The 20554-nt window shown below is 54.1% G+C and overlaps 1 protein-coding gene across 1 annotated transcript; it reads left to right on the top strand.

Moving 5' to 3' along the window:
* The first annotated feature begins 5541 nt into the window (after positions 1-5541).
* Positions 5542-20233, top strand: LOC138817565 (adhesion G protein-coupled receptor E2-like). Its single transcript, XM_070008026.1, has 17 exons — positions 5542-5665; positions 5846-5962; positions 6417-6572; positions 8089-8217; positions 8518-8564; positions 8661-8738; positions 9022-9199; positions 10442-10549; positions 11232-11446; positions 11616-11795; positions 13156-13353; positions 13943-14178; positions 15300-15366; positions 15678-15769; positions 16877-17045; positions 17134-17244; positions 19580-20233. Exons 1-17 carry the CDS (start codon positions 5542-5544, stop codon positions 19586-19588), a joined length of 2214 nt encoding a protein of 737 aa, XP_069864127.1. The 3' UTR covers positions 19589-20233.
* Positions 20234-20554: the final 321 nt, after the last annotated feature.

Genomic DNA, 20554 nt, shown 5'->3' with positions numbered 1-20554 from the left:
TTGTGGTGCTTTCTGAGCTGAGTGATTCAGTCTTCATGGCTTAGGTTCCAATTTTGGCCCCGCTCTTTGCTTCTTACTTGACGTCAACATCCCTTCCCTATCTCCCCAAACCCTCCCAGGCCTACTCCATAGTATCCCGCATAGTTCTCCCTAGAGTTCACCCTCTTCCCACTGTCCTGCAATACAAGGCTGACATCACAGGCTGCAACACACACACACACACACACACACATTCTCATACACACTCACACACTCACACACACACTCTCAGACACTCTCACACACACTCACACACACTCACACTCTGGTGATCTCTTCTGGACCGAATCATCCTCCCCTCTTCCCCTCCAGTGTCTGACTACAACTCATATCCAGCCTCAGCCTTCTTTCAATTGCTCACAGGTTCTGATTTTTTTTTTAATGCTATTTTCGGGGCATTCAGGGTTTCTAGAAAAAAACAAAAACCTTAGCTCTGGATTCCCGAGATCTCTTCCCACTTTCCTGGCGATCCCGCATGGAGACTGCAGCTTGGTCTCTCTGGCTTCTGGGGCAGGAAATCAGAACTTCCGGTTCCGAAGGGACTCCACTCACCGACTTCCGGTTTCCGGATTCTGAGGCGATTCACTTCCGGGTAGGCCTCTACCAGGGGCTGCCTCGTGAAGCGCTCAGTCTCCCCCGATCCCAGGAGCTCGGGACTGGCAGATCTGGGTGGATTGCTGATCTTTCAAAGAATCAAGAGTAGGGAAGCCAAGAAGGCTGTCTGTAAGATGAAACAATGCGAGAGGGAACAAAAGAAGAAAAGAAAAACAGATCAACACAAAAACAAATCACCCAGCAACCGGGATCGTGGCTTCTGTGTGGGGTGGCCTGGGCCAGCCTTGCCTTCCTTTCTCTCCTGTCATGCGTGTGACACACACAATCCCCAATTTACAAACAGGAAAACTGCAACAGAGGAGAAACATCTCAGTCACCAGAGCTCAGTGATCAAGGTAGACTTGAACTGCAAGTAGATCAGCTCTACCATGGAAATTTCCAACATTTTCATTAAAGTCCCTTTGCCCACTCCCCCTCACCACCACCAAAAGGGAAGGGAGCTCGAGGAGCATGAAGAGTTCTCTATGGGGATGGTGTCTCTTCCATAAAGAGACATGTAATGGCATAAAAGCTAGGCCCAGTGTCTCACACCTGTAATCCCAGCTACTCAAGAGTCTGAGATCTGAAGAGCATGGTTCAAAGCCAGCCCAGGCAGGGGAAGTCCATGAGACCCTTATCTCCAAAAAACCACCAGAAAGCCAAAAGTGGGGCTGTGGCTCAAGTGGTAAAGTGACAGCCTTGAGTGAGAAAAGCTCAGGGACAGTGCCCAGGTCCTGAGTTCAAGCACTGGTACCATTACCAACAAAGAATGCCACAGAATGAATGCACTATACCAATTTCTTGATAATGGACTATTCTCATCTAAGTGAAACCTTGGCCAATACTGGGTGAAGGCTACCCATGACTTCTTGGTGCTGTATTTGCAACTTTCTGTGGATCTGTATTTCAGAATCAATTGGGTTTAAAAAAAATTTTAAACTCCAGGCACTGGTGGTTCACACCTGTCACCCTAGCTACTCAAAAGGCTGAGATCTGAGGATTGTGGTTCAAAGCCACCCTGGGCAGCAAAGTCTATGAGACTCTTATCTCCAGTAAACCACCAGAAAACCAAAGGTGCTCTGTGGACCAAGTGGTAGAGTGCTAGCTTTGAGCTGAAGATCTGAGGGACGGTGCCCAGGCCCAAAGTTCAAGCCCCATGACCGACAAAAAGAAAAGCAGCTAAGTATGTTAATTAGCAATATACATACACATATACACACACACAAAGATGCTGGAATCCAGTAGGATGGTTCTACATGTTGAGATGTATTCTAATATGTAACTTCACACTCCCTGTAACAAAGTATTTTAGGAGCCATCCCCAAAAAGCGTTTTTGTAGAGTTTCTTCAAATATAAAACAAATACTTGAAAACGGAACTGTGAGTTCCGGAAACATGAATATCATACAGATAAGGGGGTTTCAAAAAAAAACAAAACATTCAGATCAGTGGCTTCCTAAACCATCTTGGTCACGAGTTCTCCTTAAAACAGGAAGCATTTTTTAGCTCATTCAGACCAGAATCAAAGATTTCTCCATGACCAACCTTGCTAGTTTCTGGACCATGAGACAGGGGTATTTAAGACTGCTCCCAGGTAAGTTGAATTATGACAATGATAAGAGACAGATAATGGTAGCTGGGGACCATGTACCCAGTCTGCAAATCTTCTCAGCCTTTAACTTGATTTCTGGCTTCTCTATAAAAAAACAGCAGGCATTATATTTTTTTGAGATGTTCACTCTTTTTTTTTCTTTTTTCTGTCAGTTGTAGGCCTTGAACTCTGGGCCTAGGCGCTGTCCCTCAGCGCTTCAGCTCAAGACGAGCACTCTACCACCTGAGCCACAACACCACTTCTGGTTTTCTGGTGGTTCATTGGAGATGAGTCTCATGGGGACTTTCCTGCCAGGATGGCTTTGAACTGGGATACTCAGATCTCAGCCTCCTGAGTAGCTAGGATTACAAGTATGAGCCATAGGTGCTGGGCAGATGTTCATTCTCTTATGTTAACTTCTCCAACAAGAAAGTCATTTTTTTCCAGTATCTATAGTCATCTTGCTGATGACTATATGCTGGAATTCCTCAAGGTGTGTCAAGATATTGAGCCAGACATAAGCTGATACTTGACCTCTAGTACTCTAATCCAAAAGCCATCTGAAGGCAGATGCCGGTGGCTCACGCCTGTCATTCCAACTATTCTGGAGGCTGATTACTGAGGATCGTGGTTCAAACCCAACCCAGGTGGGAAAGTCCATGAGACTCTTATCTCCAACTGGCCAACAAAAATCCAGAAATGGAGCTGTGGTTCAAGTGGTCGAGCACCAGCCTTGAGTGGAAAAGTTCAAGTGGAAGTGAGAGGCTCTGAGTTCAAATCCTAGCACTGGCATAAAAAATGTACTTTGAAATATTGATGGGCTAGGAAGGTGGCTCAGTGGTAGAGTGCCTGCCTTGAATGCATGAGGCCCTGGGTTCAATTCTTCAGCACCACATAAGCAGGAAAAAAAGCCGGAAGTGGCGCTGTGGCTCAAGTGGTAGAGCGCTAGCCTTGAGCTGAAGAGCTGAGGGACAGCGCCCAGCCCCAGAGTTCAGGCCAGAACCAACCAAAAAAAAATTTTTTTAATGAAGTATTGATATGCATTGTGCTCTGGGGGAAAAAAAATCTCATCAGTTTGCAGCGAATTCTGATTAGTGTTCATTTCCTTTAATAGTGAGAACAGTAATAATTTAACAATGAGGAGCCTGTCAGCAGCTGAGGCATATATCTTAGGCACTTGTCTCTTCGGCTGTAACCTGTTTCTTGGTATTTATGAATATATTTGGTATTTATGAATATAACTTGGTGTAAATATAACTTCCTGTCTGATGTGTATATTATGAATATAACTTCCTATCTGATATGTAAAACATGACTATTTTTCCAAAGCTGGGAACATTTTGAACAGCACTGAATAGTGTAGAAAAAAAAAATTTAGCCGGGCGCTGGTGGCTCACGCCTGTAATCCTAGCTACTCAGGAGGCTGAGATCTGAGGATCGCGGTTCAAAGCCAGCCCGGGCAGGAGAGACCGTGAGACTCCTATCTCCAATAAACCACCAGAAAACCGGAAGTGGCGCTGTAGCTCAAGTGGTAGAGCGCTCACCTTGAGCTGAAGAGCTGAGGGACAGCGCCCAGGCCCAGAGTTCAAGCCCCACAACCGACAAAAAAAAAAAAAAAAAAAAATTATTGGTCCTGGGGCCTGAACTCTGGGTCTGGGCGCTGTCTCTCAGCTTTTCAGCTCAAGGCTGGTGCTCTACCACTCAAACCAAGCCACTTCTGGTTTTCTGAGTGGTTTATTGGAGATAAGAGTCTCATGGACTTTTCTGCCCAGCCTGGCTTTGAACCGTGATCCTCAGATCTCAGCCTCCTGAGTAGCTAGGATTAAAGGCCTGAGCCACCAGCTTCAGGCTTTAAATAGTGTAAAAATGTAAAACAAATTTAGTGCTGTCAGCTTCTTCAAGAGGTGTGTGTGTGTGTGTGTGTGTGTGTGTGTGTGTGTGTGTGTGTGTGTGTGTGTGTGTGTGTGTGTTTGCTTTAGTTTGCTTTAGTTTGCTGTTGAGACAGCTCAAGCAATCCTTGTGGCTCAGCCTCCCAAACAGCAGGGACTAGAGGCACACCCTGCTACACCCAACTAGGGCACATTCTAAGTGTGTATGCGCACCATGCACAGGGACAAAGGAACTTGACTGTACATGTGGACATAGACATTAGAATTCACTTTTTCCCGTAACTCAGCTACCATCCCAGAAAGCCAGGTGGTATGGAGAGCAATGGTAGAATCTGGGTCCAGATTCCTAGGTTCAAATCCTGGCTTTGTCTCTTCTCAGTGACATTGATACTCATGAGCTCTCCTGTCCTTGAGCTTTGGTTTTCCCTATGTAAAATAGGGGTGATGGGGCTGGGAAGGTGGCTCAGTGGTAGAGCGCTTGCCTTACATGCATGAGGCCCTAGGTTCAATTCCCTAGCACCACATAAGCAAAAAGAAAAAAAGCCGGAAGTAGCGCTGTGGCTCAAGTGGTAGAGCGCTAGCCTTGAAGAGCTGAGGGACAGCACCCAGGCCCAGAGTTCAGGCCCCACGACTGGACCCCCAAAAAAAAAAAACTTTGTAAAATAGGGGTGATAATAGCACTATTATCTTATTTCTTATTTCTCCTGGCAGGGACTGGGGACCAAGGAGAGGGGCCATAAATCAATTCATATGTTCCAAAGCTTGGCATAGTTGTATATTACATGTCCCTTAGTGTTTAAAACATGATTATGTGTCCTGCTGCAATGATTCATGCTGCCTGTCAGAGGAGGCAGAGAACAGGAGGATCGTAATTTGAGGCCACATCAGGCAAGAAGTATGTGAGGTGGTAAGGAGAAGTCCCAGGTGCCTATAGAGTGTACCCATCCTTCTGTGCTCCTACTCCGTCTGTCTGTCTGTCTGTCTCTGTCTCTGTCTATCTCTCTGTTTTCTCACCTGCTCAGCCCCTTTCCTGCATCTCTCTGTTGAATGGAGACTAGACAGGACCTGCCCTGGGCAGGGGCCAACCACCCCCAGGCCCAGCATCAGGAACAGAGGGGCACAGCCCCTCCGCAGCCCATCATGGCAACTTCCCCTCTGCGGTCTGAAGGCACGGGGAGCTGGGCTGGTGGCAATTTGAGGAAATGCCCGGTCCAGGGCCTCTGTTCTTCCCTGAAGACCAGGCACTGCCTGGCCCGGGCTGCTCCTGCCCTGGCACAGGAAGGAGATGGCATCACCCTGCTCCTTGCCCGTGGCGCAGAATGAGGATGGGGTGGCCAGGCCCCCTGTCCCTGTCCTGAAGGGACCCCAAGAGTGCCGTGGCCATGGGCTCGCAGAGGCGCCCATGGGACAAACCCTGGAGCTGACATAATGCAAGCCTCGGAGCGTGGTCGGCACCCCCACCCCTCAAAGCCACCCCGACCCCTCCCCCGCTCCGTTGCAGTGCTGTGCACGGTGCTGAGTCTGTGCGGAGCTGCAGCCCAGGAGGCAGGAGGTGAGTGCAGGGAGCACTGGGTCCCCACCTGGAGGCTGGGGGCAGCGTCCTCCCCGCACCCCTCAGCCCAGGGAGGACACAGGGCCGCCCCCTCTTCCCCCCTCCCCTGGGCCCTCCCCCGGGATGGCGCTGGCCCCGCCCCTGCCCTGGCTCCTCACCTGGTCCCCGTCCCTGCCTCAGACTGTGCCAGGTGGTGTCCTCCGAACTCCAAGTGTCTCAGTGCCGACACCTGCCGCTGTGATGCGGGATTCAGTTCAGTCGAGGAGCTCATCACCAGCCCTGACGGCAGCTGTGACGGTACAGAGGCCTGGGGTGCTGGGCACACTGGGGGGGTCTAGTCCTATGAGAGTGGGGGACATGGGTCACAGTTGGGGTCCATCACTGAAGGAGAGAAAAGAAGGGGAGAAACAAGAAATCAATGTGCACGGCTTCCTGTGGAGAAAGGACCTGGGTGGCCAGGAGTCTGTGCGTCCATCTGCCCTCGGACTAGGAGAGGGAGGTGCTGAGCCTCCAGCCCATCCCCTACCCTGTCACTGTCCACTGTGCCTAAATCCTGCGTGTCACCCTGAGAATTCAGGGCAGAGCTGACTGATCAGCCTTCAGGAATGGCCTGCTCCCGGTGCAGCCCGGCTTCAGAGCGCAGCCCAAGATTCTTTCAAAAGCAAGATCAGCCCCAGTGCTGGGGGGTCAGGTTGGGGATGGGGGAGTCTCCTTCCTGAGAGAACTCACACCTTTGGCCTGTGTGTTGCAGACATCAACGAGTGTGCACCACCTTTGAGGACATACTGTGGGAAGTTTGCAGACTGCGAGAACACAGAAGGGAGCTATTACTGCGTGTGCAGCCCAGGATATGCACTCGAGTCTGGGGACAAAATATTCAGGAACGAGAGTGAGAACACGTGTCAAGGTGAGACCCCCACCCTCCTCCCCATCACCAAGGAATGGTTGTAAAAACGCCTAGAGCTTGAGCCGGGCTGGACAGGTGCGCGCGCACCTGTGCACAAACGTCTAGCTGCAAGGCGGTGCCAAGGTCAGGAGCAAACGGGACCAGTTGCAGGCAGGACCCCACCCTCTGAAAACACCGTGGACATGTGAGATGTGTTAAGATCCTTGGATGGGGCTGGGAAGGTGGCTCAGTGGTAGAGCGCTTGCCTTGCATGCTCAAGGCCCTGGGTTCGATTCCTCAGCACCACATAAGCAAAAAGAAAAAAGCCGGAAGTGGCGCTGTGGCTCAAGTGGTAGAGCGCTAGCCTTGAGCTGAAGAGCCGAGGGACAGGGCCCAGGCCCCATGACCGGACCCAAAAAAAAAAAAAAAAAGATCCTTGGATGGTGTGCTGAGAGACAGAGACAGAAATAATGGAGAAAACACCTATCTTGTCAAGATCTTAAAACTACAGTATTAAGCTGGTAGAGCTTGGCTAGTGCTGGGCGCCTGGGTAGTGGGCGTGGTTTCAGTGGGCGTGGTTGGAGGGGCGGAGCTACGTGGTGGGGCGTGGCTCCATCTTGGACCACCTGTCTGGAAGGCACAATGTCTTTTGCTTTGTTTGGCCCCTTTTGTGCGAGGGAGTTGAGGGTGAACGCTGGGGCCTTGTGCGAGGGAGGCAAGCGCTCCAGCTAATGAGTCATGATGACTCACACCTCAGCCAATGAGCTGCGGCCGTCACCAGGCCACACCCCCACCGCCGGCCACGCCCCACCGCCGGCCACGCCCCGGGGTTCTTAGTCTGTAGACCAGGTGGGCACCGTTGAGGCTGAGAGAGGCAGACTGCCTGGCTGCGGCGGTGCCAGAGGGTCGGGCAGGCTCTGACTCTCACGCCTTGTCCTCAGACGTGAACGAATGCACCTCCGGCCACCACAGCTGCCACAGCTCCACACTTTGTCTCAACAAAGCCGGCGGGTACGAGTGCGGCTGCCGACGCGGATGGAGGCCGTTCTTCATCTGGGCAACCTTCCCTGGTCAAATTCACACCCAGTGTGAAGGTCCGCAGCTTGCAGACTCCACCACTCCCAGGGACGGGAACGGGCCACGCCCACCGCTTAGCCACACCCTGAATGGCCACACCCACTGGCTAGATACCACTGTCTGGCCACGCCCACTGTTAGGCTCACCTACACTTTGCCACGCCCCTCTTCATCACGCCTCTGACTTTCCCGCCCACGCTTAGCCACGCCCACGGCTGGAGAGTCCACGGCTGGCCACGCCCCTCGCTTTGCGGCGCCCGCCTGGCCACGCCCCGTGCGCCCTGGCTGGACCTGGAGTCCCAGTCCGCTGATGACTGACATGGGACGCGATTCCAGACGCCCCACGGCCCGGCGCACGCGCACCGGCGCCCGCCCGAGCCCCGCGTCCTCCGGCGCTTTGGCTGACCACCTGGAATTCCCGCGGGGCGGGGACGGGGTCTGAGCCGTTCCTGTCTCCGCAGACGTGGACGAGTGCCGCTCCGGACAGCACCAGTGCCACAGCTCCGCCGTCTGCGTCAACACCGTGGGGTCCTACAGGTGCCGCTGCCCCCCGGGCTGGCGGCCGCTGCCAGGGAAGACTGCGTGCGCAGGTGCCTGAGCCCCGCCCCCGCCCCGCCCTCTCCCCGCCCCGCCCGCACCCCGCCCCGCCCCGCCCGCTCCCCAGCACCGCCCCGCCCGCTCCCCGCCCCGCCCACCCCGCTCCGCCCGCTCCCCGCCCCGCCCGCTCCCCGCCCGCTCCCCGCCCCGCCCGCTCCCCGCCCCGCCCGCTCCCCGCCCCGCCCACCCCGCCCCGCCCGCTCCCCGCCCCGCCCACCCCGCCCCGCCCGCTCCCCGCCCCGCCCCGCCCGCTCCCAGCGCCCCGCCCACCGAGACCCGTTCTGTCCTCGCAGAGGTCGTCTTCCCCGCCTGGACGGCGCCCCCCGGAATCCACAGCCCGGTGAGGGGCGCAGCGGGGCCGGGGTGGGGTGAGGCCCCTCGGCCGCCCCACGCACCCCGCGCGGGCCGGGCTCTGAGCGCCCCCTCTGCCCCCCAGGCTCTGGCCGCCTTCTTGGAGGAGATGCAGAATCTGACCAGAGACTTCCAGCCACACACAGCCCGGGACACAGTGGACGCCATCCAGGTGAGCGGGGCGCGGGGAAGGCCAGGGCAGCTGCGATCTGACAGAGAAGAGGCCGCGGGGCGGCGGGGTCCTGCCGCCTGTGGAAGGACAGACAGACACACACACGCACATACACCAAGTGCACTCACTAGTTTCTCTCTTGCTCTCAACCTGGGCACAGCTTCCATCCGCTCTGGATTATCTTCGGGCCTCTGGACCCGTGGCCGGGTGGTTTAGCTTCTCCATGCCGTCTCTCTGGCCTGTGGTCACGTTGCCTCTGCCCTCCATCCTCCAGAGCGTCCTGGGGAGTCTGGATGAGCTGCTGGAGACCCCTGGGGACCTGCAGACCCTGCCTCGCTCACAGCAGCACTGTGTGGCCACTCAGCTGCTCCTGGACCTGGAAAACACACTGAGAGGCCTGGGCCAGACCCTGCCGGAGGGGTCACTCACCTTCCTCGGTCCTGCAGGCACAGGTGCGGGCCCCACCCCCACCACAGACAAGTGCCTGACGGCCCTCAAGTCTCTCTAACAAATGCAGGATGTTTGTTGAAGGTTTTGGTGCATGATTAAGGTTTTGTTGTTGATGATGTTGTTTGGTCGTGGGGCTTGACCTCTGGGCCTGGGCGCTGTCCCTCAGCTCTTCAGCTCAAGGCGAGCGCTCTACCACTTGAGCCACAGCGCCACTTCTGGTTTTCTGAGTGGTTAATTGAAGATAAGAGTCTTACAGACTTCCTTGCCCAGGCTGGCTTTGAGCCATGATCCTCAGATCTCAGCCTCCTGAGTAGCTGGGATGACAGGCGTGAGCCACTGGCGCCTGGCTGAACTCAGAGCTCTAAGCTCACAGGTGCTCTCCCAGTAAGCCATGATCCCAGCCCTTTTATTCTGCAGTAGCTTCTCACTTTTTGCCTGGACTGTGATCCTCCTATTATGTGTTTGTCACCATAACTAGGATGACAGGCTCAGCTTTTTCTATTGAGAATCTGGGTTTCTCTGGGACAGTTCTTACAACCTCACAAACTTCTTGTCTGAGGTGGCCTCAAATTATGATCCTCCTGTTCTCTGCCACCAGCACCCGGCTGCATGATTAAGTTTACATGAATTAGTGCTCTTGTGACATCTTGTAGAATCGTTAAAATACTTTTCCCTCCTGCTGTCTTTTGTGAAGAAATAAAGTTAGAAAGGATTCAGGTCAGTGTGTGTGTGCACACACACAGTTGTGAGACTTGAACTCAGAGCCTGGGCACAGTCACAGACTTCCAGCTTTTTGGCGGATAATTGGAGATAAAAATCTCACAGATTTTCCTGCCCAAGCTGGCTTCCAACTTCAGATCCTCAGATCCTCAGATCCCAACTTCCTGAGTAGCTGGGGTTACAGGCATGATCAGTCTGAGCAGTCTTTTTAACATTTCTGTTTTCTCCTGTGTCAGTTCTGGAAGTGTGTGTGTCCTGAGGAATTTGTCTGTTGCACCTGAGATTGTCAAACCCTTGCTGTGCAATTGCTATTATTATTTTAAGCCTTTGCAAATGACAATCTCACCTACATTATACACAATATTTGTACTATTGTTCTGTGACTATACTATTGTTCTGTACATTATATATAACATCATACATATATTATACTTTATATGCATCATATATCTGCATTATGTATACACATGCATGCACATATTTGTCCTCATCTAACTCTGCTTGTGTTATTTCCATCTTCACAGAACTGACCTTGGAGTTGCAGGTTCCAGGTGACAGGCAAGTCACCTTGAGTCAGAATCAGACAAAGATGCAGCTGACCTGGGATCTGGCCCAGAAACCCGGTCACCCAGGTAATGGCCAGCATGGTATCCATGGCACTGAGGCCTCCTGGTAGGAAAAGATGTCATATAAAAACAGAGTTAAGCCGGGAGACAGTGGCTTAAGCCTGTAATCCTAGCCACTCAGGAAGTGGAGAGCTGATTCATTCAGCTCTGACAGGAAATACTGCTAGACTCTTATCTCCAAGTAACCACTGAAAAATGAGAAGTGAAGCTGTGTCTCAAAATAGTAGAGCACTAGCCTTAGGCAAAAGAGCTCAGGGACAGAGCCCAGGCCCTGAGTTCAAGCCCCATGACCTACAAAAAAAGAGAGTTAAAAGCCAGGTGCAGTGGCTCATGCCTATAATCTCAGCCACTCAGAAGGCTGAGATCTGAAGAATATGATTCAAAGCCAGCCTGTGAAGGAAAGCCCAAGATTCTTATTTCCAATAACTAGCAAAAAGCCAGAAGTGGAGCTGTGGCTCAAGTGATAGAGCGCTAGCCTTGAGCACAAGCGCGCGCGCGCGCACGCACACACACACACACACACACACACACACACACAATGCTCAGGGACAGCGCCCAGGCAATGAGTTTAAACCCCAGTACCAGCACACAAAATTTTAATGGAGCATGGGAGAGGGGTGAGGCCACGGGAGGAAGGGTCCATCTGAGGAGGAGGCACCCCGAGCTCATCCTTGCGTTTGGCCCACAGGCCCCGCCATGGTGGGTCTCATCTCCATTCCCAAGATGGACAAGCTGCTGGCTGAGGCTCCGCTGGTCCTGGAGCCAGCACAGGAGGCAACTGCTGAGACAAACTGGGGCCCACACCTGACACCAGTCCTGCTCTCCGATGTCATCACAGCCTTCCTGAGCCACCGGGACACGCAGAACCTCAGCTCCCCGGTGACCTTCACCTTCTCCCACCGTGTGAGCTCCGGTGGACGGGCGATGGGCAGGGAAGAGCCTGAGTTCAGGACACACCCTGGTTGTGCATCTTGGCTTTGGGGTCCCCCCACCCCAAGAGCCAGCCCTTCCCAGGCCAGCCTGGGCCTTCATCTCTGAGCCCGTGTCTCTCGCCCCTGTCCTGTCCCTGCAGCCGGTGAGCGCTGGGCCGCGGCGTGGGGTGCTCTGCGTGTCCTGGCTCGGTGGCCGGGGTGAGTATGGACACTGGGTCACCGCGGGCTGCGAGACGGTGGACACCGGAGACTCCAGCACCACCTGCAGCTGCTCCCACCTGAGCAGCTTTGCCGTGCTCATGGCCCACGATGGCAGGCAGGTGAGACCATGCGCAGCCTCCGCTGTCGCCGGCAGACCGGCACCCAGGGAGCTGTGGAAGTGAAACGAGTGCGCAGGGAGGAGCCGCGCGCGCTGCTGGATGCTCAGGAGGCTGAGATCTGAGGATCATGGTTCAAAGCCAGCCTAGCAGGAAAGGCCTTGAAGTTCTTTTCTCCAATGAACCACCAAAAGGCAGACGTGGAGCTGTAGCTCAAGGGCTAGAGCGCCAGCCTTGAGCACAAAAGCTCAGGGACAGTGCCCTGGCCCTGAGTTCAAGCCCAGGACTGGCAAAGAAAAAAAGAAAAAAGTAACACTTAAAATCGAGGCTGGGTGCAGTGGCTCAAACCTGTCATTCTGTTTCCCTGGGAGGAATCAGGTAGCCACGGTGGCAGTTCGAGGCTAGCCCAGGCAAGATGTTATGAGGCTTCATCTCAACCAATGGTTGAGCTCAGTGGCACACACCTTGCCTGTTTTCCTGGCAAAAGTGGAACCAAAATAGTGGGGCACAGACAGGGGCGTGTGCCTGTCATGCCCAGTGTCCCAGAGAAGCACAGATAGGATGATTGCCTAGCAGACCCGACCTTGAAAACAACCAATGCACCCATGTAACTTGTGAGCAGGGACGGGAGGGGGAAATTGGCTGGAAAGTAATGGAAGGGGTGACATCATTCCAGAAAAGGAAATGCACTCATTACCTGGCTTCTAAAATGGTAGCCCCTCTGCACCCCACATTCATAGTAACAATGAAATTATTTTTTAAAAAATTCTAACCAATGCAAAAATGAGCTGGGGACCTGGCTCATGGCAGGGGCGGGGCTCATGGCAGGGGCGGGGCTCATGGCAGGGGTGTGGCTCATGGCAGGGGCGGGGCTCGTGATGTGGGGCGTGGCTCATGGCAGGGGTGTGGCTCATGGCAGGGGCGGGGCTCTTGGCAGGGGCGGGGCTCATGATGTGGGGCGGGGCTCATGGCAGGGGCGGGGCTCGTGACGTGGGGCGGGGCTCCTGGTGAGGGTGAGGCTGGAGGAAGGGGCAGGGCTCCACAGTAGGTGGGCGTGGCTCTGTGATAGGGGGCGTGGACCTGTGTGGGCATGATTTGGGGGGGCGTGGCCAAGGTGGTAGACCAGCTGCCTAGGAGGAGCACCAGGCCCTGTGTTGAATGCTCACTGCAGCAAAATATGAGTAAGAATCTCTTGTAATCTAAAACTCCAAGCCTGGTCACACTTAGCCATCAAGTTCACAAATTTCCCTGGGCCCTTCTTTCTATAACGTGCTAAGCCAAATACTAATGGGTCTGGGTGTGGGGGGCGGTCACTGACCCCAAGCGGAGGCAGTGACCACCGCCTCTGCTCCGCCCCCCCCAGGAGGCCGACCCCGCCCTGGCCCTCATCACCCAAGTGGGGCTCGGCCTCTCCCTGCTCTGCCTCCTCCTGGCGGCCCTCACCTTCCTCCTGTGCAGGGCCATCCGCAACCTCAGCACCACCCTGCACCTGCAGCTCTCCATCTGCCTCTTCCTCGCCCACCTCCTCTTCCTCACCGCCATCCACCGCACCGAGCCCAAGGTACCCACCGTGCCCCTCGGCCCCCAGCCCCTGCCCCGCCCAGGGGCGCCCGGAGCCAGGCTGCCGCCTTGGACTGTGAAATGAAGCGGCACTGAGAAAGTAGACCGGCATGGCGGCTCACACTGATCCTGGACACTCGGGGGGCAGAGTTTGGTGGGACTGTGATTCCAGGTCAGCCCAGATAAACGGGGGAAAGTCCGTAGAACCCCACTTCAGCAGAGGAGGCTGGGCACGCAGGGTGGTGCGCGCCTGTAACGCAGCTTTGATGGGCAGCACACACAGGAGGATCGCAGTCTGGGCGGGGCCAGCCTTAAAACAGTGAGAAAAAGGTGTTCCACACGTAGCTAGAGCGGAGTGGGTTAGAGGTGAGGCTCGAGTCGTAGCGCACCTGCCCAGCACCTGCCCAGCACGGCAGAACTCTGAGCCCAACCCCCAGTCTGGGCACAGGAGGGGAAGGGCGGGGGGGGGGTCTGCAGTGGGTCACGCTGGGCCCTGCAAGGGTCTCTGGGAAGGGCGGGGGGGGTCTGCAGTGGGTCACGCTGGGCCCTGCAAGGTTCTCTGGGTGTCTTCTCCCCCCCCCCCCCCGCAGGTGCTCTGCGCCGTCATCGCCGGCGCCCTGCACTACCTCTACCTGGCGGCCTTCACCTGGATGCTGCTGGAGGCGCTGCACCTGCTCCTCGCCGCCCGCCACCTGACGGTGCCGCACTCCTCCGCCAGGAGCAGAGGCTTCCGAGCGCTCGTGCTCCCCGCGGGCTACGGGCTCCCCGCCGTCGCGGTGGCCGCGGCCGCGGCGGCCCGGCCTCGGCTCTACGGCACGCCTGCCCGGTGAGCGCCGCCACCGCCCGCCCCAGCCCTTCCGGCCGCGCGGAACCAACGCGGATGCCGCGCATTTACTCCAGAGCTTGGCGGGCAAACAGGGATTCTGCTCGTAGGGATGAATTCCGTGCAGCAAAGATGCAGTGGAGCTGCGCACAGGTGACCCAGCCTGTAGTCCCGGCTACTCAGGAGACTGAGGGCTGAGGGCTGTGGTTTAAAGCCGGCCTGAGTAGGAAAATCCAGTGAGACCCTTAGCCCCAATGATCCACCAAAACGTCAGAAGTGATGCTGTGGCTCAAGTGGTAGAGGGCTAGTCTTGAGGAAAAGCAGCTCAGGGACAGTGCCCAGGCCCTGAGTTCAAGCACCAGGACTGCACGCACACGCACACACACAGAGTTACATGTCTGTGTTCTACTTTGGCCATGTTTATCTCAGGACCATTGACTTATTTGCCATCTCAAACTAAGTATGACATCCAAGAGAGATGTCACCTCTGCTTGATGGTTCACTGAGTCCTCGCAGAGGTGACATGTGTGGGACATAAACCACGTGTACTTTCTTCCCCATTAGGTCTTTACAGAAAGTCACAGAAGAGACACACTAGTATTGAGGAAGGAAGGGAAGGAAGGGAGGGAGGGAAAAGGAAGGAGGGAGGAGAAGAGGAAGAGGGAGGGAAGGTAAGGGAAAGGAATGAAAGAGGGAAGGAAGGGAAAAAAGGATGGAAGGAGGGAGGAAAAAATGAAGGAGAGGAAGGGAAAGGGGAGAGAAGGAGGGAAGGAGGGAGGGGAGAAAAGGAGGGATGAGAAAGGAAGTTTAAAATGAAGGAGGGGCTGGGAAGGTGGCGCAGTGGTAGAATGCTTGCCTAGCATGCATGAAGCCCTGGGTTCCATTCCTCAGCACCACAGATACAGAAAAAGCCAGAAGTGGCGCTGTGGCTCAAGTGGTAGAGTGCTAGCCTTGAGCAAAAGCAGCTCAGGGACAGTGCCCAGGCGGTGAGTTCAAGCCCCAGGACTGGCAAATAATAATTATCATCATCATAATAATATAAAAATAAAGGAAGGAAGGGAAAAGAAAAAGGAAGTGAAGAAGGAAGAAGGTTTTATCTGCACTGTTGGTTGTGTCTCTGTCAGCTGCTGGCTGAACACAGAGAAGGGCTTCGTGTGGGCTTTCCTCGGCCCGGTCTGCACCATCATCTCTGTGAGTGACTCCTCAGACCTCCTGATACCCATCTGGGCAGGGCGCTACGAACACCCAGGGAGCGGGAATGCCTCAGGCTGGCCCCGGGGTTGGGTTGTGTTCCTGAAACTTCCAGATTCTGATGCTTCCACTAGAGATGGAAGACTGCCATTTGCCATGAGTATTGGGTGGCCTGACAGGAGATCAAATTGCTCAACTTCCACTCCTGTGGGGCTGGGGTGGGGCTGGGGTGTAGGTGAGGTCCTGGGGTTCACCCCCAGCCCACAAAGAAACAGAAGGGGCATTCACGGCGCTCCCCTGGTCTCCTCAAGATCAACATGGTGTGCTTTCTGCTGACCCTGTGGGCGGTGAAGAGCAGGCTCTCCACCCTCAGCCGTGACGTGTCCACCCTCCGGGACACCAGGTGAGATGACCCGCACGCGTGTGCTCCCCAAAGCCAAACCCACTGTGTGGCCCTGGTGTCCCTTCTCTGACTGGATACGAAGTTAACAAATGTGCCGGGCACTGGTGACTTCACACCTGTCATCCTGCTACTCGGGAGGCTGATATGAGGATCTCAGTTCAAAGCCAGCCCCGGCAGGAAACTCCCCATGAGACTCTTATCTCCAATGAACCATTAATAAACCAGAAGCGGAGCTGTGATTCAAAGGAGTGCCAGCCTTGAGCGGAAGAGCTCAGGGACAGTGCTCAGGCCCTGAATTCAAGCTCCACAAGCAAAAAAAAAAAAAAAAACCCTTCATGATCCCACTAGCATTCAGCAGGGTGCTAACACCCCCAAAATGTACTGTCCATCTCTGAACCCAGCTTGTGACTCCACCTCCCACCCCACCCCCCAGCCTACATGTGCCATTCCAGCCAACCATTCCTCCCACCAGAAAGAAGAAATCCTAACCCACATCAGACCCTCCCATAGTTCGCATGTCAATGTTTAGTGATTCACTGTTTGAATGCACTGTCACCTTTATGAATGCAAGGATCTGGTCTTGCTCTCTCCTTTTGTTTTTATATTTTCATGGTATAAGGGTTTAAACTCAGGGCCTCATGCTTGTTGCTGGTACTCTACCACTTGAGCCATGCTTCCAGCCCTTTTAAGCACGTGTATCTCTTCTGTGTGTGTGTGTCTCTGTGTCTGTGTGTGTCTGTATGTGTGTGTGTGTGTGTGTGTGTGTGCACGCGTGGTGTTAGAGATAAGGGTCTCACTGACTTTCTTGCTCAGGCTGGCTTTGAACTACGATCCTCAGATCTCAGCCTTCTGAGTAGCTTAGGGTGACAGGCACGAGCCACAGGCACGCATGAAATCTTGAGAACTTTATCACGCGTCAGCGTCCTCACAGGTCCACAGGTGTCCCCCCAGGAAAGAGACTCACAGTGTGAAACGTCATGACAGTGACCCTCCCAGCTCAGCCTGAGCAGTCAGCCAGAGGAGGGCAGCCAGAACAACAACCGAGCGTTTGTTCTGGTGGTATCACGGCGCTCGTCTCTCTGTCTCTGCTCTGTCTCCCTGTCCCAGGATGCTGGCATTTAAAGGAGTCGCCCAGCTCTTTATCCTGGGCTGCACGTGGCTCCTGGGCGTCCTGCAGGTGGGCGCGGCGGCGCGGGTCCTGGCGTACCTGTTCACCATCGCCAACAGCCTGCAGGGCGTCTTCCTCTTCCTGGTCTACTGCCTGCTCAGCCAGCAGGTGCCCCCACCCCTCCCCTCCCCTCCCCCCTCGCCCCCTCCCCTCCCCGCCCGTCCCCCAGCGCGCCTACAGCTCGCTCCCCCCACAGGTCCGGGATCAATACCGCAGATGGTTCCGATGGACCGGGAAGAAGGCAGAGGAACCCGCGTCGCACACCCTGTCCAGCCAGGCGGCGCCCGAGGCCGCCCGGCCCGCCCCGGTGAGCGGCCCAGCGCCCCGCTGGCTGACCGGCCGCGGCCCAGCCCGTCCGCAGTGGGCTGATCCGCGCCGGTCCAGACCTGCGCCCGAGCGCTTGGCAGGGGCCGATGAGCCGTGGGCTCGGGGAAACCAGACAAACAGAAGTTCAAGAGATTCCATCCACCCAATGGCCGAGAGCCGCCCTCTCCAGTCACAGGAGAAAGCATGAACAGCGGCCCAAGCGTAACGCACGACCTATCTCCAACCGAAATAATAACCACACAGCCGGGCCAGGGCTCACGCCTGTCATCCCAGCTTCTCAGGAGGCTGAGATCTGAGGATCAAGGCCCCGAGTCAGCCCGGGCAGGAAAGTCCTTGAGACATTTCATCCCCAAAGAACCACCAAAAAGGAAGTGGCGCTGTGGCTCAAGTGGTAGAGCGCTCGCCTTGAGCTGAAGAGCTGAGGGACAGCGCCCAGGCCCAGAGTTCAAGCCCCACGACCATAAAAGAAGAAATAGAGCCGGGCGCTGGTGGCTCACGCCTGTAATCCTAGCTACTCAGGAGGCTGAGATCTGAGGATCGCGGTTCAAAGCCAGCCCGGGCAGGAAAGACCGTGAGACTCCTATCTCCAATAAACCACCAGAAAACCGGAAGTGGCGCTGTGGCTCAAGTGGTAGAGCGCTGGCCTTGAGCTGAAGAGATGAGGGACAGCGCCCAGGCCCAGAGTTCAAGCCCCACAACCGACAAAAAAAAAAAAAAAAGAAGAAGAAATAGAAATAGGGTCAACCCTTAGTATCCTACATATTAGCTTCAGCATGCCCAAGGATATTAAATTTTAAAAAAAAAAAAAAGGCCCACCAAAAAGGTGGGAGGTGGAGGTGTGGCTCAGAGGGTAGAGTGCCAGCCACAAGCAAAAAAAAGCTAGGCAAGTGTGTGGCCCTGGGTTCAAGCCCCAGCAATGACACAAAGAAAAAGAAAAAAAGGAAAACAAGGGAAGGGAAGAAGGAAGGGTGAGAGGGAAGAAGCAAGCAAGCTTGAAAAATTTTGGAAGTTTTTACTATATAGAAATATATCAAAATTTCATATTATCCCAATACTGTATGTAACTTTTTACACTAAGTTTAAACTAAATTTAAGTTCCAAAGAGATTAATCTGCACCCCAGCTGGTGTTCCTCCCCTGTAACACTAGATACTTGGGAGGCAGACAGGAAGATCACAGTTCAAGGCCAACCTAGGCAAAAGTTAGTGAGATGGGATCTCAAAAATCAAGCCAGGCCTGGGGTGTGGAGTAGAGCCCAAAACCTTGAGTTCAAACCCCAGTACCACAAAATAAATAACATTTAGTTGTTGTTGGTCAGTCGTGGGGCCTGAACTCTGGGCCTGGGCGCTGTCCCTCAGCTCTTCAGCTCAAGGCTAGCGCTCTACCACTTGAGTCACAGTGCCACTTCTGGCTTTTTCTGCCTATGTAGTGCTGAGGAATTGAACCCAGGGCCTCATGCATGCAAGTCAAGCACTTTATCACTGAGCCACCTTCCCAGCCCAATAATTAAAAAAAACAAAACAGAAAACAAAAAAAAAAAAAAACGAAGGCAGGCATAGTGGTGTGCACCTGTGATTTCAACTATTCTGGAGAAGATAGGAGGATCGTGGTCTGAGACCAACCATGGAAATAAAATACAAGACCCTATCTGGAAAAACAGACTTTAAAAAGCAAATAAACAGGGGCTGGGAAGGTGGCTCAGCGGAAGAGTGCTGGCCTTGCATACATGAGGCCCTGGGTTCGATTCCTCAGTATCACATAAGGAGAAAAAGCCACAAGTGGTGGTGTGGCTCAAATGGTAGAGTGTTTGCCTTGAGCTGAAGAGCTGAGGGGCAGCACCCAGGCCCAGAGTTCAAGACCCAGGACCCACAAAAAAAAAAGCAAATAAATAAGCAAAAAGTCTGAAGGTGTGGCTCAAGTGATAAAGCACAACCTACACCATCTAGTGTTGGTCCTAATGTGCTGAGTCTGATGTTTGCTAGGTAAGACTTACCCAGGGGCTCTAACACTTTGGCCACGCCCCTGACACCTTAGATAAGCCCCTGGTGCTCAGGCCACACCTCCAATAATTGAACCAGGCCCCTAGACTAGGAGTTACAACCCCACACTGCTGACCCCGCCTCAATCCTGAAAGTATTATAACAAAGCAAATTAACCAATTAAATCACAAAGTGAGCTTTTTGACCTGAGTACAATCAACCTGATACATTTCATCTTTCTTTTCTTGTTTTTAAAGGGAACTTGTAAGTTAGCATTCTCTAGTCACCTATCATTTTATGGTCTTAGATATCATTTACTCAAATATTTTCTTTCTAGGCTAACTAAAAAGACCTTACAACCTGTCTCCTGGAAAATCTGAGTGGCTGCTCTTGGAGCCATTAAGAGGGAAAATGAAGACTTTGTGGTGTTTCAAGAAATCCATCCTGAAAAGCTAGGCAGCAGCGGCTCACACCTGTAATCTCAGCTACTCAGGAGGCTGAGATCTGAGGATTGCAGTTCAAAGCCAGACCAGGGAAGAAAAATCCATGAGACTCTTATCTTTAATGAACCACCAAAATCCAGATGTGGAGCTGACTCAAGGGGTAGAGTGCCAGCCTTGAGCAAAAAAGCTAAGCAAGAGCACCAGGCCCTGAGTTCAAGCCCCAGTACCAGTGCAAAACTTTTAAATAAAAATGAAGGCCAGAGAAGACATGCATTGTGTTGGCAGTGTAAGGGCATCACGGGGAGCATGGCTAGCGTTGTCCTTGCAGAATCCCAGGTGTCCTGTGCCTGCTGCTGTTCAACCAGCACAGCACACAGCTGACCACTGCCACCCAACTCACCCGGGCTAAAGCCTCATCCACAGCCACACCCTGCACTGAAGCCTCTTCTACTCCCCACGATGCTGTGACCAAAAAGATTCACTTCCAAGGACATTCCTCTCATGTTAACTGAACATAAAGACAGGTCTCACGATGGTGTTTCCATGCATCAGACACTAGGTGGATATAGCCACCTCCTCATCCTCATACCCATGCCTAGTCTTCAAAACCTGCTCCCTCCCCTCATTTTTGTTGTTGTTGGTTGTGGAGCTTGAACTCTGGGGCTGGGGCATTGTCCCCCAGCTCTTCAGCTCAAGGCTAGCGCTCTACCACTTCCACAGTGCCACTTGGAGATGAGTCTCTCAGAATTTCCTGTCCAGGCTGGCTTTGAACCATGATCCTCAGATCTCAGCCTCCTGAGTAGCTGGGATGACAGGCGTGAGCCACTGGCCCCTGGCTGTCCTTGAGCTTTTGTGGAAGTGTCTCATGG

Source organism: Dipodomys merriami, unplaced genomic scaffold (assembly GCF_024711535.1).
Source record: "Dipodomys merriami isolate MVZ:Mamm:240054 unplaced genomic scaffold, mDipMer1.0.p SCAF_70, whole genome shotgun sequence".
Taxonomy (NCBI): Eukaryota; Metazoa; Chordata; class Mammalia; order Rodentia; family Heteromyidae; genus Dipodomys; species Dipodomys merriami.
Note: the sequence above shows the minus strand (reverse complement) of the source record. Positions and strands in the feature narration are given on the sequence as shown.